We start from the raw sequence: 17,201 nt of genomic DNA, 5'->3' as shown, positions 1-17,201 counted from the left end.
GCTACCCACGGTCAGTCCTCTTAGGGAAAGACAGGTTCCCGGCTCAGTCCGCTTCTCCAGAACTACTCTGCCGGGACCGGGGGAGGCTCTGGTACGTGGAGGGACTAGGCTCTGTGGATGACCTCCTGGGGGTCTCACCGAGTAGAACTAGGTTGGATAGCACAGAGATTCCCAAACAATTTCCGCTTGAGATCCAAAAGATACATTTGGTGTATCCCAAATTTAGAAAAATACATTATGAATGAACCATTAGCCCTCTTTCTGAAATAGTGAAAGTAGCCGATCTGCAAGCTCACAATGCGTTGCGTCTGCTATTTTCACTATTTCTTTAAATTTGTGATATTTGTTTGTTTTTTTCTGAAATTCTTTTGAAATAGGTTTGACTTTTTTTGTTGTAGGAAACAAAAAAGGTATTTACTCACGACCGATACAAATGAGCCTGCGAACCAAAAATGGGTCTCAAAACCATCGCTTGGGAACCAACTGGGACAGCGCGTTCCTTTGTATGCGTTACGCCCTCCCGGTGAAACTCCTGACTGTCAGCAGAAAATTAAGCGGCTGGCAACTTCATGTGTATCAGAGGAGACACGTGCTTGTCTACCCCCTCCCACACCACCAAATGTAAGTGTTAGCAGTGACAGGGGACTACAAGTATGGTGCTAATTGGTGAATTGTCGTAGCAAAGAAAAGGCGAAAAAGGAAAAAAATATTGGGGTTGGTGGCTGCCAGCACTGGCTTTATGCCACTGAGACTCTCAGCTTAACCATTGTTTTATAATTTATTGACTTCCTCATTAATATGATTAGCTTTTAATGTAGCCTCAAGAAAATGATCCAGTATGGGTACAGTATATTTAAAAAAAAAAGGCAGCTAGCTCCTTGTAACTGGGGATGGAACCCATTGTTTGTGGTTTCTCCACTGGCTGTGAGGCTGTGTTTGTGAATATAACATTTGGCATGCATGTTTTGTGCTACTCTAGTTGGCCGTTGTCCCGGCGTCATGAGACTGAGGTGCATCTGATATACTGCACTTTCAGATTTCTCCAGCAAACAATGTGCATTATTCATAGTGTTAGAACTTACCTTTTCATCTGTTTGACTCTTGAAACTTGCACAGCTTTCACTGCGGGGAGAAAATATCAGGGCAAGTGAAACCACTGGGCTTCCATCATCGACTGCTGAAGGCTAATGGCATGAAATAAGTTGGTCCTTGAAATATAGAAAGAAACACTGATATGCATTTTAAGCACAGCGCTCCAGGACTTTATTCATGTTTGCAACCCTATTTTCCCTGACGTAGTTTTTTCCCCTTCATGCCGAAGGCCCCAAAGGCAGTAATGTTTATGAATAAGGTCGAAAATGATTTGACGTTGATTTTATTTGAATTAATCCAATTAATTTAAGGATATTGATATCTGTAAACTGGTCTATTAATTATTGGCGGTCTATGATATATGGTTTAGTACCAGAATTGCTAAAGCGCAAGTCGTGTTTATCTGAACCTAAGCTGAACTTCACCTAGGTATCGTGAAGGGATCTGATTCTGCACAAAAAGTGCTGGCTGTAGTGGTGAGAGAGAATATCTCTCTGTATTTAGAGTTGGAATCAATACAGTAATGGATCAGAAACATACTTGGCAATGTTCTCCCACTTCCATTAAAAGCATTATTTTCAGCATTATTTAAGATGCAGTTTGCCGTGGTTAAAAGCCTCTTCCCCCTCCACGGTATTAGCTCAGCTTTCGTCAGTGAAGGAGTGAAATTACACATTCTCTTACATCTTTTCTCACTCTCTTATTAATTCAAGCACCAACGCTTTGCCCCTCCTCCCCCGTCATCTCTCCCGGCCAAAATGTGAAGTTTAGTTAACAAGTCATCTGCTAATGTTGGCACTGTCAGGGATGCATGGGGAATGAACAGTGGTGGAATGGAACTAAGTACATTTACTGTGCTTCAGTACAATTTTTAGGTACATTTACTATTTACATTTTTTTGATACTTTAAACTTCTACTCCACTATATCTCAGAGGCAAATATTGCACTCATATTACTCCACTACAATTATGTGACAGCTTTAGTTACTACTGTAATTACTTTGCAGATTTAGATTATTAATATTTAAGCTTCGTTTTTTGAAAAATAGCTGATCTACAATGTTTAGGGTTACACGTTGTGAGCTTTGGTACTTAAGTATATTATGATGCCAACACTTTTTTGTCCTTTCACTCTAGTCAAAATTTTAATACAGGACTTTTACTCAACTGAGTGTTTCTACATTGTGGTATTGATATTTTTACTTAAGTAAAACATCTGAGTATCTCTTCCACCACTGGGAATGAAAGAGAGTGGGCTGGAGGCAGCAGAGAAGGGGTTGGGGTGGGGCAGCAAAGCAGGGGAGATGTACCAGTCACTATTGTTGCTGTTGGGCAGAAACCTTCTATCTCCTTGTTTCATCTTTAATGTATTATTAATAAATTATTGCCCTTTTTAATACTTTTGCATACAGTGCCACGTAAAAGTAGCAAAAATAGGTGATCCACAAGCTCACAACACGCCGCATTGTGATGTGTTGTGAGTTTGTAGATCTGCTACAGTATTTGCGCTACTTTATTTTTGTAGATCTGCTATTTGCTAAATGTTGAAGATTCTCGCTTGTAGTGTCATGCCCAAATAGGTACGCCATGTTGAAAGTGGTTCGGAGGCCCATGGTTAGGTCTGTCTGTGAGTGTTATATGTAATCAATGAAAAATATAAGAGAATATAAGAGATTGTGACTAAACTACACTGGATCCACCTGAACCCATATTCTTATTCATTTTTTCCTGAAATGTAATGGTTTTGGACATTTTCTTTTGCTGTGCTTATGGAGAGTGCCCATTAAGGCTTTATTCTTGCACACCACAGCCTCTTCTCCATCTCCCACCAGCCTACCTGGATATGACAGCAATAATCAGACAAGAGCCTCTGGGGGGGGGGGGTGCAAAAAAGGTTTTATTTTCAACTTTCGAAGTTGGCGCAAACGTCTTCCCATAAATATTTTTAAAGCGTCTGCCAATGGCCTCCGCTCCCTCGGTATTGAAGGATAATAAGTTCTCATATTCTCAAAGAAAGCATCTCTGGCCAGGCTTCGAATGCATTTAATAGGACGATCCTAGTAGAACAATGTACTGTACATCTGCCAGCCATGGCAAGGAAAAGTTCTCCAGAGAACTGTTACTCAACTCTTTAACATCTGATCAATTCCTGAGTTCCAGTGTGTCCGAATATGGAAGGTACGATCAGCAATAATGATTTGAAGTATTTCAGTATTTGAGAATGAGACCTGAAAGCTGACATGTGTAACACCAATATTGTTAAACGTGAACTTCTTAATTGGCCGTTATACTGGAATACGATAACTATATAAAAAAATATTCTTTACGATAACTATTTAAAAAATATGCTTCACATCTCTGGTGGGGACAGTTTTTATGATGTTGCAGGCTGGAGACAGACACAGTAATGGATTCTACATTTACTCATACAGTTGCTCTCTTTATCCTCTGCCAGCACTGTCGGGTTCAAATAAGTTAGCAAAACTAGTGCTTTGATCCGTCCCATTTTCATCCTAGGAGTGATATGTCTACTGGCTTTTATTTTTAATAGGCAAGAACTTTGCTGTTTACTTTTGACTAATGAGCTATGGTAGATTTCCCTATTCTCTTTATCATCATATACAACACAAAATGGAACCTTACGGGTCCATTTGGTTCCATTTGTACATTCTCTGAGTTAAATTAACCCTCAGGATTTTACAGAGTGCAAAAGGAACAAAATAAGGGAAGGGTTGGGGGGAGGGGGAGGGGGAGGGAGCAACAGTGCAATGTTATGACACACGTGATTATGTCATCGTTGCTGTCCGGCAGAAACCAGCTAACTACATATTTACGTTTTAATTTTTTTCTCCATAAATCAGGGCCATCGAACACCCATCGAACACCCTTTTTCTGCTAAACCAGCTAACTCCGGTGGAGTTAGCTGGTTTTGCTGACTCCAGGCTCCACCCCCTTTTGACCTCCAACCTCATTGTGAGCTTGGAGGTCCATTCAGCTGTTCTTATCAATGATGAACAAAACCTCCTAACATTTTGGAGTTAGCTGGTTTCTGCCGGACAGCAGGGTATCATGCTGATATGTAGCAGCATCAAGCATGGTTCACGGTTTAGGCAACAGTATACTTGTTATTCCTTTAGACTTCAGGTTGACTGCAAACCCAATACTAAAAGCGATATTCCTTAAAGGCTACCATTTTTAATATTAATAAAAGGTTTAAGGACATTTTGCACGATTTCTTGCAGTGAAGCCTTCTAGCTGTTAATTACCGTATTTGACCTCTGAGAAGATAGAATAACCCTGATACCATAGAATGATAACCTAGCACCCCGGTGCACTAGAATTAACAACCTAGCACTAGCAGAACCCCCATCAAACCCACCATGAACACAGCTATTCAAGGCTATAGACATTATGTGTGTGTGTGTGTGTGTGTGTGTGTGTGTGTGTGTGTGTGTGTGTGTGTGTGTGTGTGTGTGTGTGTGTGTGTGTGTGTGTGTGTGTGTGTGTGTGTGTGTGTGTGTGTGTGTGTGTGTGTGTGTGTGCGTGCGTGCGTGCGTGCGTGCGTGCGTGCGTGCGCAAGGTATTGAGGTGAAAAGGAACTAACATTTCCATGTCATGATACACTGATGAAACAACTCAAGCCATGCAGGTTTCATTATTTATGTAAAATGGTGCAGCAGTATTGGTTTCCTTCCTATTTAAGTAAATTAATGTCTGAGAACTTTACTGTCTATGCTGAGAACGATGCACTTACAGATTAGGTGTGATTTGTTTGGACAGGATAGTTTGATGGTCTTCATTTTTGGAGACCAGTGGTAAACAAAGTCTAAAAGAAACCAATAGGGCTTATTATGATTACAAATTAGGCAATTTCTAGTTTGTTGTTTAAATGAATACTAGGTAACTTTAAAAAAAAATCACACCCTGTGTGAAGGAAGCGGTGCCTTTGATGAGCCCCGTATTGATGTTGTCATCAATGTTTGTTTATTGGACACACACCCGGACAGACACACGGACACCCGGACACACAGATATAGAGCGGTTGGCACCGCTAAAAATAACTATAGTTACATTTTATATCTTACACCCATTCCATGAATTTCACCCCCAAAAGCCTATTATAAACATATTTTCTATTGAAAATGACGTGAAAATGACGTCATCCGGCCGGAAAACGGAAACGGAAATGCACCGGTTTCTTGTTTGTCCCGGAACTGAAAGGAATTTCATGCTGTTTTTATGGTATTATAGGACTTGAAGATGGAAAAACAACAGCAAAAGAAAACACAGCTCACGGTAACTAAAGGTCCACTGGCTAAGAGAAATGATCTGCAGATAGTATAAAACAACAAAAAGAACGCTTTTTGAAACGCTTCCGCCTTCCGGTGAAAAGCTAAAAATCGATATTTGGGGACTTGCACAGTACTCCTTTAAGGGGTCCATGATAAATATAACATTACCCTGGTGATTGGGTTCGGTGTCACAAATCTCCTTGGCATAATGTTTGTTGAGATCTCTCAACTTTTGATAACAAAAACTCTCTTTACTGCCAGCTACAGTACATTGTGATTAATATCCTAAAAAGACTATATTAGGTAAAATAACTTGTGGCTGATGAAAATATTCATATTCAGAGCATAACCATGCTAAAAATTGAATATTTGCAATTCAAAGTAGGCGGAGAAAAAGATGATTGCAGTCAAAGTAAAAAGAAATAATGATCATCAGATAATGTCTGAACTAGACTATTCAAAAGGCAATCGATAACAGTGCTGCTCTGTGGAAAAAACATAATGAGAAACTAAAAGCGATTGAGAATTGCATATGGACAGCCTATATGATCTACCAGAAAGACCCAACAACTTCTCATTGTGTCCAATGACAGCCGGTGGAGCTGCGTAGATCTTGGGAACGTTGCACTCTGATAAAGCTTGTCTCAATATCCTCATGTTCATTGGAGATAAAATGTCAGCTCAGCAAGCAGAGATTGTCATAAACTCATCTGATAATTTCAACTTTCTAATAGATGAGAGCATGGCAATGTTCAACAAAACGTGCTTGAGCCTATGCATTAAGTCCGATACATACTTTGTCAAGATCTTATAGATCTGCTATTGTCTGTCTGCTGTTGTACAATGGAGCATACATCAGGCGTTCAAATCCACTGACGGTGAGATCCGTAACTTATTTCTACTTGATGAATTACAAAACAGATAATTGCTGTTTGTTTTTCATTGCGTAGATGCTTCATCTTTTGTATTTGCTATACTCCACTATAATGTTGGAGTCTATGCACTGAATTAATAAATACTGTAGAAGGGTCTCATAATCCTCACTAATGTTCATTATAAGATGGTACCATTTCTATCTACTCTCTCTGTGTCTCAGAAGAGGGCTGTGGATAGTTCAGAAACCTGCCTACCAGTGACACATCAGTGGTATGGTCATTTCCAATCTGGGAACCCATTCGGTAAAAAAAGGGGGGGGGGGTGTTACATTTTTTCTCCCCTTGCTGTTGCCTTTGGGGGCACCGCCTCTTATTGTGTGTAGAAACAGGAACTCGGTTTGGCTTCGTCCCCTTTCTTAGTCCACTTCCTGCCGGGTGCGTCTCTGTTTATTCTTACTAACAATAACTCCACATGTTTAGAGCAGTGCTACTGAGACATCAGAACATTTCAAACAAGATGTCAACCTTTTCTTTATAATGCAAGAGCAATAGCTTCTTCTAACTTTCCAGGAAGACCAAGGCTATAATTTCTATTATCTTGGAATCTCCATTAAAGATGCCGTTGGTAGGCAGGTTTCTGAACTGTCCATTGCGCCCACCAATGAGACACAGAGTGAGTAGACGGAAATGGTGCCACTTTATAAAGAGCATTAGTGAGGAGAAATGTTATGAAAAAAAGGTTGAAAATTAGTGGGGTGCTCCTTTAACAGATACAGATACTTCAGAAGCAGACAGTAGTAGGCCTATATATCTAGAGTCTGAAAAAGCACAGATAGGAAGCCAGTGTTTTCACCAACAGTCGGGTCAGGAAACACAAACCCAGTAGAGTGAATTTTCGTCATGATATATTCTTGCGAAGCACCTCATGAAACCTTTAGTAGCATATCTGAACATTGATGGGAGTCAGTAATAGCCTCTCCTCTTGACTAGAACAGTGGTTGTCAAACCTTTTCATGTCATGGACCCCCAAATGTATTATTTTGGCCGCGGACCACCATCTGAAAATATTTTGTACCAGGGACCCCCATACAAGATTTGTGTTGTAAAAGTTGGTCGGTCCCATATATAGTATGCACATGACGCACATGATAGGCGTATCGGGTTTGTTTATGGTTATATCTGAGTCATAGTGATATGCGTATATATGTACGTATAGGTTTTGTTTGTGGTTATGTCTGAGTCATAGTAACGTGGCTGTGCTATCAAATTGTCACAATAACAATACTAGAGGATTCTGTTGTGTCCAGTTCAAAGGATATACAGTACTATATAACCTACTACAATGTACTGTAAATGCCTTTCAAATGTTGCCTAGTCTGAACAGGCGGCATGCGGTAAGGTTGTGTTCAAGGTTGTAGGTGTGCATGTTGCCCTGAAATGCCCTAGATCGTTTGTGACTCCATTTTCATGATAGCGACTACTAAAATGTTAATTATAATGTATGTGATGCGATTGTACTGCTAACAGTTGGGACTCTGTGCTGCCCTATATACAGTATATATGCCCTATCGAAGATTGATTTAGAATTTGTCACTATTGTCCATCCATTTGGTGTAAATAAAAGCTGTTGACATATTCCAGGTTAGACACAGTGGTAGCTTTTGTCTAAACAAGTGCAATGATTCATTGCGGCCCTCGGTCTCTCCGTGGTGCTGCTGCGTGGAGACTCTCCCACTGTGACTATTTAATTAGTCACCAATGCCTGTGTCAGTGTTTGAGCGGTGAGATGCTCCCCTCCCTCGGTGCCAAACAGTTGCCAGAGAAACACATCCACGCTCCACACGTAACAACTGAAGCAGAGGGTCGGCTTGAGGAGTTCAGGGGGTGATTGAATTGTTTACAGCCGTGCTCTCTTTTCAGTCTTGTGTTTTCTATGGGGAAATACAGTAACATTTGTGTCTGGTTGGCATGAATCTTAAAGCGATTTACGCTATACACAGTGGATCCCCTGCCTCTGAACTACACTCTGGACTGTGAATAAAAATAGGATTGATCAAAGGCGTGATTAGATGCACTATTCTGAACTACTTTCCTCCCGAGGAATTATTTGTACTGTGTGTTTTGACGTCTGCCGAGAACATTTCCTTCAATATGTTGAATAATGTTTTTCTTTCTTGACGTTGCCACCATGTTTTTCTCCTTTCAGCGGAACTTCTGAAGTATCAGTAGGCAGAGCAGTGAGCGTTATCTTCTCCGAATTCCTTACATTTACAACATAGCCAGGATGTGAAAAGGAAGTGCCAAAGTATGTGTGACTCATTCATTGATCAGTACCGACTTCACTGCACCATTATTTACTCCTTGAGGAAAGTGGAGTTGCTGAAGCCTACAGGGGATGATTCACACAATTTTTTATATTGATCGTGAATAATCCATAATCTGTGTGTGTGTGTGTGTGTGTGTGTGTGTGTGTGTGTGTGTGTGTGTGTGTGTGTGTGCGTGTGCGTGTGCGTGTGCGTGTGCGTGTGCGTGTGCGTGTGCGTGTGTGCGTGCGTGCGTGCGTGCGTGCGTGCGTGCTCCATTTCATTGACATAATCTAGGGTTGTAGCAGTAGATTGTTGTTGTTTTGTCTACACATTGGTTTGGTTGTTTAACTCCAGTGCCACCCAGAGGTCTTAATGTAACCGTCTTAAAAGTGTGGGAATATCTAGAAGATCTACAAGCTCACAATGCATCGCAACACAACGTAAAGTTTCTCAAAGTTTCTCAAAGAACTTTTACTTATTGTCATCTCACTCTGTTGCTTTCTTCCCTGTCTTTCTCCCAGGTCTACCTCCCCTGCAGAACAGCTATTGTCCTGGCCAACGAGGAGATAGATTACTGTTATTAGTGATAGTCTCCGCAGAGACTGGGATCAGGAATGGATTACAGCCTCAAACGGAGTGTTAAAGAAATTTGCCGCCTTCTGCATGTCAACCACGTACACACTGCACAAAAGCACTTATTCTGATTTATTTGATTTATTTTAGTTTTTAGAATTAATTAGTTCCCCCATGTGTTACAAAAACACCATAGGCAACCTTACAGTAAATGCTGTGTCAGCTCTAGTGGTCAAAATTCAACCTTGTTTTAATAACAGATCCAGGTCATTTTTGTACGTTCATTTGGGAAGAGTCCAACCTACCCAGTGGCTAGATGCTATTACTGTACTCCAAATCCTGCTGAGTCCATCCACCGCTAACCAGAGTCCTTTTACAGGCTCTGTTGAATTGGCATATAACCTGAAGCGCTTGACCAGTAACTGTGTCACGGTTAACATATAAAACGTTGCACTTCCTTCCACTGATTCCTGCATGATGAAACTTTATTTTGATTTGGTTGTGTTGTATTTAAATGCTAACGTCATGGCACTTAAAACATGTTTGTTTTTTGTTTTTGATGGAAAAAGATGTGTATGTATTGAATGCACTGCACTGGAAAAAAAGAAAACATTTCTGGGTATTTAAACACTTGTACTCTATTAGTGTTAATGCAAACTGTGGGGTATTGTAAGAATAAGGATATTGTAATTTGCACAAAGTAATGAGCTGCTTTGAATTATATTCCACCGTGGGTAGCTACATTAAAACAGTTGTAATGTTTAGATTTATGCAGCTACAGGGAACATTTAAGTAGTCATTTAAAGCCTACTTATTAAGCCAGCAATTTGCTGCTGAAGCAATTTGATCAAATCACCTAATTTACATAGGTGATGGTGTGCTTCACCGGTTGTGATTTGGTCTTTTTTTTTGTCTTTGTTCCCCTTTGCAAAAATGTAATGTAGTGTCCGTGTGTCACATCTCACTAGCTTTCACGGATGAAAACATTTTGACTGTTCAAGTTCAGTGTAATCCTATTCACAGAGAATGATGCTTGGAGGACTTTGCTTGGAGGACTTTAGAGGTGCCATTCTATTCATGGAAGAAGATTTCTTTGTGTAGTAAGGCCGTGGAGGATTTAAAATAGAATGCTATCTAAGAATGTCTGTCTGTGATAGGTCACTTTGTATCCTGTCTTACAACTGCTTTGCCCCCCCCCCCCTCTCTCTCACACACACACACACACACACACACACACACACACACACACACACACACACACACACACACACACACACACACAATAGACGTGTCATTATGTGATCTTTCATGTGGGCTTTGTGCTTTCATCTTTTTCAGTTTATTGCAAATGGTATTAATGTTGGAGAAAAATAAATATGTTCTAATGTTTTCTTCTGAAAGTCAGATAAGATGTCAGCTGTGCATTGAACTTGCGACTTGTTACTGGACAAATTTAAGTATTTGGTGCTCATCTTTATCAGAGCAATGTTACACTGTGTCAGAGAGACAAGCTCATTTTTGTCTGTCCCATATAAAATCTAATGTCTTGATTTACTGCCATGGATGCTGTAATACTGTGACTTAAACCCGCTGCATTGCTGCAAGTTCTGAGCAATTTACACCAGTGTAATGTAGCATATGGCAGGATTTGATCTGCCATCCCTGCTGCTAAAGAAAAGGCATTTATATTCAGGACCATTCTCCGGTGTTTAAACAAAGGTATCTTGGAGCACATCACTTCTTTTTGTATAACACCAAACATTCAAAATAAGCCTTTTGCCACCTCTTGAAAAGCATAGAGAGGAACACTTTGCATAAATTTCAAGTGAGTGAAAGAGCCCAGTTGTGAGCCTGAAGTGGAGTGTTTAATCAGCTCTCTTGTCTGACCCAGTGTCACTGTCATTTTGCTTCTGCCAAAATGAATTGTATTTATTCTTAAAAGTAAAATTGATGTCTGACTCTGATACACAGTAACTGCTGTGTGATGTCATTTTTATTGTGACTGATCACATTAAAATAGTGTCTATGTCTGCCCACGTGCATTGTGTGGATGAACTGGGCCTAGTGTCACCAGCGGTGCTGCTCCAACCCACTGTTATGGAAATGTGAGGGTTTGAGTGTCCTTGAAAGCAGGTGTGCGTGTTTTTTTCTCAATTTTCCTGCCAAGGAGTACCTGTTACAAAAACTGTTATGTTGATGTGAGTTCCTACTTATTTATCAATGCCACTAAATCGGCGTAGTCATTTCAGTCTTCAGATCTTGTGGCATTCAAGATCTGAAGTGCCACTTGCAACCAACAAGAATTGGTTTTAGAACGCCCACTTTAGAGGCCTCAATTGTATTCTATACACATTCATTGGAGTTGATATTAGATGATATTGACCATGGTGACTACCATGGACCCTGTGAATCTGCACTGTAAAATCCTCAGTGTAATTTAATTTTTGAGAGTGAACAAATATAACCAAATGGAATTACAAATGGATCAATTAACCACTTAAACCCTATACCTAGTTGACCGCATCCCCAAAGGCTCTACTAGGCCCCCTCCTGTTTTCAATCCACACTAAATATCTTTTCAGAAAATTGCCAATCTACGATCTCGCATCATGTCGCAGTGCAACGCGTGAGCTCGGAGACCTGCTATTTTCGCTGAATGTTAGCATAGGGATGTTATAGTGTTATACTGTGGTGGGTAGCATATTTATTAATGTATGAATACATTACCCCTGTTTGTTACAAGTTATAATAATAAAAGATAATATTATGCATATAAATTAATGGATGACTGACAGAGCAGTGGTAGGCTGCTCAACAGATTGTTTCCTTTCTCCCTACACTGAGTAATGTCATTTGGCTGTGCACTGGGAATGAAGAGTAACAGACATGCTGAAAGGTTGACAGTGAAATAGAGGTATGTAATATGTACGGCATGTCATTAACCATATGAACTCTAGCATCCCTACTCTAGGCATGTCCTAATAGGTGAACATTTGGTGAAAAGTTGTGAGCTTTTAAATCGGCTATTTTCTGCTAGATTTTGGTATAGGGGGAGAATGAGCTGTCTTAGTACAGACTACAGACCCCTGGGGGACTCCAGTCAATAAAGTATATAAGGTTGGATAATACAACATTATACACTATATTTCAGTATCCCTATAGAATAGTTATGACTCACCGTATAGTCTGCTGCTTGGAAACATGGACACCTTCAGCAATTTTGCAGTACAATTCAATTCTACCCTGTGTGTGATATTTGTGATATTTCTTTGTTTGAGTCAGAATTTGGGTATGACATGCGCAAAGTGGTTCTGTTCCAACCCACTGTCATTGGTCAGCCTTGAGAGGCTGTACATGGAGCCATCTCAGCATTCATACCCCAGAATTCCATCTGGCTGTGATGACATTGCCTCTTGTTGCTGCTCCTTTTTCAATAAACCCAAGGACCCGGACTGACCCATGTGTACTGTACATGTCCAGATGGGCAGCATATCCTCTACGTATCTTGAAATAACACATTTAGTGTTTTGGATTCACACCTGGGACAGGAGGGCCTTGTGGCTCAGACAGTTACTGCAAAGACCATGTGCTCCTTGTGAGCTGCGAGGACCTGAATTGGAGTCTCCCAGTCCCAGTTGTATGTCTCTTCTCTCTCTGCCCTTGGTTTCCTGTCTCTCTCTCCACACACCTAGAAATAAAGTATAAAAATGGTGGAAAAAATTTAAACTTTTAAAAATACACTCTGTGGACAGCATTTTTTATAATTTAACAGCACTGAAACACCTGGCACAAATAAGAATTTAACAAGACTATTTAAGTTTAAAAGCCCCATTAGTGGTCCCTACAGGCAATGCTGCTCCCTACACTCTACCAGACTAAAGTGATTTGAACTGATCTCATTTGTCAGCATTGAAATGAGAAAAAAATAGGTTTAGGTAAAAGCATTGTGTGGTGGGGGGGGGGGGGGGCATCTGGCAATTAAATTATGAGCTTGTGAGCAAAGTTTGACATTTTGTCAAAATGAGTGGCACTAGAGGAAGGACAATGGGGCCACCAAAAATCATTACAGTTCATACTCCAAGAAGCATGAAATGGCACAAAGAATTCCATGCCAATCCAGCCTGCTATTTTCGAGATAAGTTGTCGGGATAAAAGTGGTGGACAGACTGACCCACTGATCGACTCACAGATCAACATTGCCATCCTTAGAAATTAAAAAAACATCCAGTTTCCACAAGATCACAACCTTTCCCTGCTGGTACTTGCATGGGTTCTTCTGGTAGATACAGTATTAAGGCGATGAGACAAGTGAAACGACTCGGGGCAAATGAGTAAGGCTACACTACAAGGGCTTGTAAGTGTCATTATGAAGAAAATGACACTTGAAAGTTAGATGACAGGATGCTCTATATGTGTAGTCCTGGGATTTCCCCCTTCATACTGAGAGTCTCAGTACAGACATTTCTGGGCCTGGGAAAATCAAGATGTGCAAAATTGGGTTAAATCAAATTTCTCACAATGTATGTATGTATGTATTAATATGGATGAATACTGAAATCTCCTCATTAATGATCCAATCTCTCATATGTGGAATAATATGGATTTTGACTGTGCTATGCTGGGTGCATGTTAAACAATCGCAACTCAATTCCTGCAGTCCGATTTGCCTGCAAGAGTGAACGTTTTGTGAGCAGCCTTTTTTCAATCCCCTATAACCATGACTGGTTTCAACATGGAGCCATAGGCATCAGTTTATGGGTCACAAAGTAAAAGATAGGGGAAAAACTGGATTTCCAGAGCTTTGTGACAAGCACCTTCTATTTTTTGCTTTCCTCTCCCCTTCGGTCTCCAAGTTACTTGTTACTTACTCCAGATGAAGCTTCCTATGCATTTGTGATGGATTTTTCCTCTCTGCCCCATTGTGTGGTACAGTAATGTTTTCTGTGAATATAAACATGGAAGTGATAATTTCCCAGTAGTGTAAGTATTATTTTTACTGTTACTATTAATGTTGGTACATAGGCTATTTCTTAATGTTGGTTCATGTTAGTATTATATTACAGTTGTTTGATATCTTCTTAAAGGAATAGTTATTACTTATTTTCTATCAATAACACACCCCATGAAGCCTTGAATTCATGGAGATTTTTTTGTTTGTGGACGCATTCCTGAGCCAGACTTTGATGACCGGGTGGGTGTATTTCCGGTAGGAGACTCAAAGAGACACCTTTGAGTCTCCTATCGGATACATTAGCATCATGCCGCCGGTAATCAAATTATTGGCTTAGGAATGTGACAAAAACTAAAACATCTCCAAGAATTCAATGCTTCATGGGGTGTGTAATTGATAGAAAATGAGTTATTTGGTGATCTACTCCTTTAAATGTGTAGGCTACAATACAGTTTATGTGTTATGAACTGTAATAATGACACACTGTTCTAAATGTACTATTTGTTTAGGGAAATATGAAGAGCTACGGTCAGCGTACATTGTCATGATAAGTTCTTTTTTATTTGAACGTGCAGATTAAGGAAGAGAATCTGTTCATAATGCTATGAGAAATTGCCTTAGGCTCTGGAACAATCAGGTCCTGCAGATTTAACTCTCTTGATGAAGCTGGATGAAGTATTAACCTACACAGTAAAATCCTCAGAGAGTGTACAAATGTAACCAAGTGGACCCTTACAGGTCAATTTGGTTATATTTTTACGCTCACACTTAATTAACACTGGAGGGTTCACTGTGTATGCGGACAGTTGAGTTATTGAGGCTGATCCCCTTCATGCAGGCTGAGTGCATCATTAATTAATCTCTAGCAGTGCAGTGTTTGGTGCCTTGGTCCTCTGTTCTAGTGAAGATAACACTTAGCTCTACACTTCTCTGACCTTCTGATTTGCTGAGATTTACCTCCTGGATTAGATATCGAAGAAAAATCCTAAGTGGTTAATGTAACTCTTGAGTGTGTCAAAATGTATACGCAAAGGCCCAGGTTCGGTTCATGTAGGCCTATGTGCACTCGTGCAGTGGAGTAAAGTAACTAAGTACATTTACTCAAGTACTGTACTAAAGCTCAGAGGCAAATATTGTACTTTTTACATCACTAGAATTATTTGAAAACTTTAGTTACTAGTTACTTTGCAGATTTGGATTATTATTACAAAAAATACATTAACCACTTCAGCCCTATATACATTTCGGCCATTTGAAAATAGCCGATCTACAAGCTCACAATGCTCCGAGATGCAACACATGAGCTTGTAGATCTGCTATTTTCAAAAGATTTTATATATTTGAAAACCTGAAATAGGACATTCTCCATAATGACTACTTTCTACTTTTGGTACTTTATGTACATTTTGATACCAATACTTTTGTACTTTTACTCAAGTAAATTATGAATTCCGGACTTTTACTTGTAACAGTATTTCTAGTATTTCTACATTGCAGTATTGATACTTTTACTTAAGTAAGAAATGTGAGTACTTTTCCCACCACTGTTGTTTTTTTTTAGGATTCCTGATGACCAAAATGTCTTTTATCTTCCTCTTTCTTCAAGTCTAACGTCTTAGACTTTGAATCATCCAATGTTGTCCAGAAAAGGCCCACAGCTTGAGTAGCAGTCACAAATCCAATAATGAATGCAGTTACTGTTTGATAAATAAGGGGACAGAGCACTAGTTTACAATGGACCTACTGGACCTCTTCACTGCCATGATGCATGTAGGATTCATATTATATTCAAAGCTAAAGAGAACATGATGAGATGGAGTGATTATCCAGCTAATGCAAGCTCTTTAGATAAGTGTCTCTCAATCTAAATATTTGTAGTTAAATGTTTTGAGCCCTTTTTGTTGGTCTGATGTAGACTCAGCAGAATTTCTGAATATGTGCATATTTAACATGCTGAAGGCAATTTGTGTTAATTTATGTCATAGGCTATATGATTGTCTAGGGGTATTGAGGGTGCTGAATTCAAATCTGATGTATGCCCTGCAGGTTGATCCATCCCAGGTGTATAATTTCCTTACTTTGTTTTTCAAATATGTATTTCCATAAAGATGAGTTGAGCTCAGTGGCCTACACCTACAAACCTAGTATGCCATCATTTAACACAATTTGCCTTCAGGTTAACCCTTTTGTAGGTATTCATATACAGTAGGAACACAATACCACGCACCCTGCTTTAGATCTTATTTAGTTGACAAATAATTTGCACAATATAGCCTATGTAGTACTTTCTTCACACTGTATCAGAATATGGGATTGAATTCTCCATTTACATATGAAAATGCCCATGTAGCCCAAAATATCATGTTTCTACCTTGTCAAAAAGACATGTTTAAATGAATGTCAACCCAGTGGTGATGGCCATCTTGCATTTTTCAATTTTGAGGCACAGAGCATACATGGGCCACAGCAGATTTCAATTTCATCAAAACTCAGTAGGCCTACCCCTAAAACGCAATTTGCCTTCGGGGTCAATCTTTTTGGAAAACTGACCCAGTCTACAGAGCATGGCTGAGTGCATATATGAGAACTCAATTAATATTTATGATTTTACGCAGGCAAATACTGTTTAAGAAAGAAAAAAAAGGGGGGGGGGGGAGAGGGAAATGGAATTCCGGACTTTTACCTGTAACAGAGTATTTCTATTTTTTGATACTTTTACCTAAGTAAAACATGTGAGTACTCACTGTGTGTGTGTGTGTGTGTGTGTGTGTGTGTGTGTGTGTGTGTGTGTGTGTGTGTGTGTGTGTGTGTGTGTGTGTGTGTGTGTGTGTGTGTGTGTGTGTGTGTGTGTGTGTGTGTGTGTGTGTGTGCATAGAGTTAAAAATAAGGGTGCTATGTGCCAGTGGTGACTGCAGGAATCCTTTGTAAACACTGTCATCTTGTGGTGGATGTAGGTTACTTCCAGTGGAGGGAGGGAGGCTCATTCCCTAAGCTCAGTGGTGGATGTTGTACTAATGTAGAATGTAGAATGTAGAAATACTCCTTTACAAATAAAAGTTCGGAATTCAAAATTTACCTGAGTAAATTAAAATTACTAATTTTTAAGTACTAT

The 17,201-nt window shown here is 39.8% G+C and overlaps 1 protein-coding gene across 1 annotated transcript in view; it reads left to right on the top strand.

Moving 5' to 3' along the window:
* gbe1b (glucan (1,4-alpha-), branching enzyme 1b) overlaps nucleotides 1-11,170 on the top strand; it is a 96,503-nt gene extending 85,333 nt beyond the window's left edge. Inside the window, exon 16 of the mRNA XM_084063812.1 lies at nucleotides 9,087-11,170. Coding sequence (XP_083919938.1) covers nucleotides 9,087-9,149 — 63 coding nt within the window. The 3' untranslated portion in view covers nucleotides 9,150-11,170. The remainder of the gene's footprint in view (nucleotides 1-9,086) is intronic.
* Nucleotides 11,171-17,201: the final 6,031 nt, after the last annotated feature.

The sequence above is a fragment of the Gymnoscopelus microlampas genome, assembly GCF_963454915.1.
Source record: "Gymnoscopelus microlampas genome assembly, chromosome: 8".
Classification (NCBI taxonomy): domain Eukaryota; kingdom Metazoa; phylum Chordata; class Actinopteri; order Myctophiformes; family Myctophidae; genus Gymnoscopelus; species Gymnoscopelus microlampas.
Note: the sequence above shows the minus strand (reverse complement) of the source record. Positions and strands in the feature narration are given on the sequence as shown.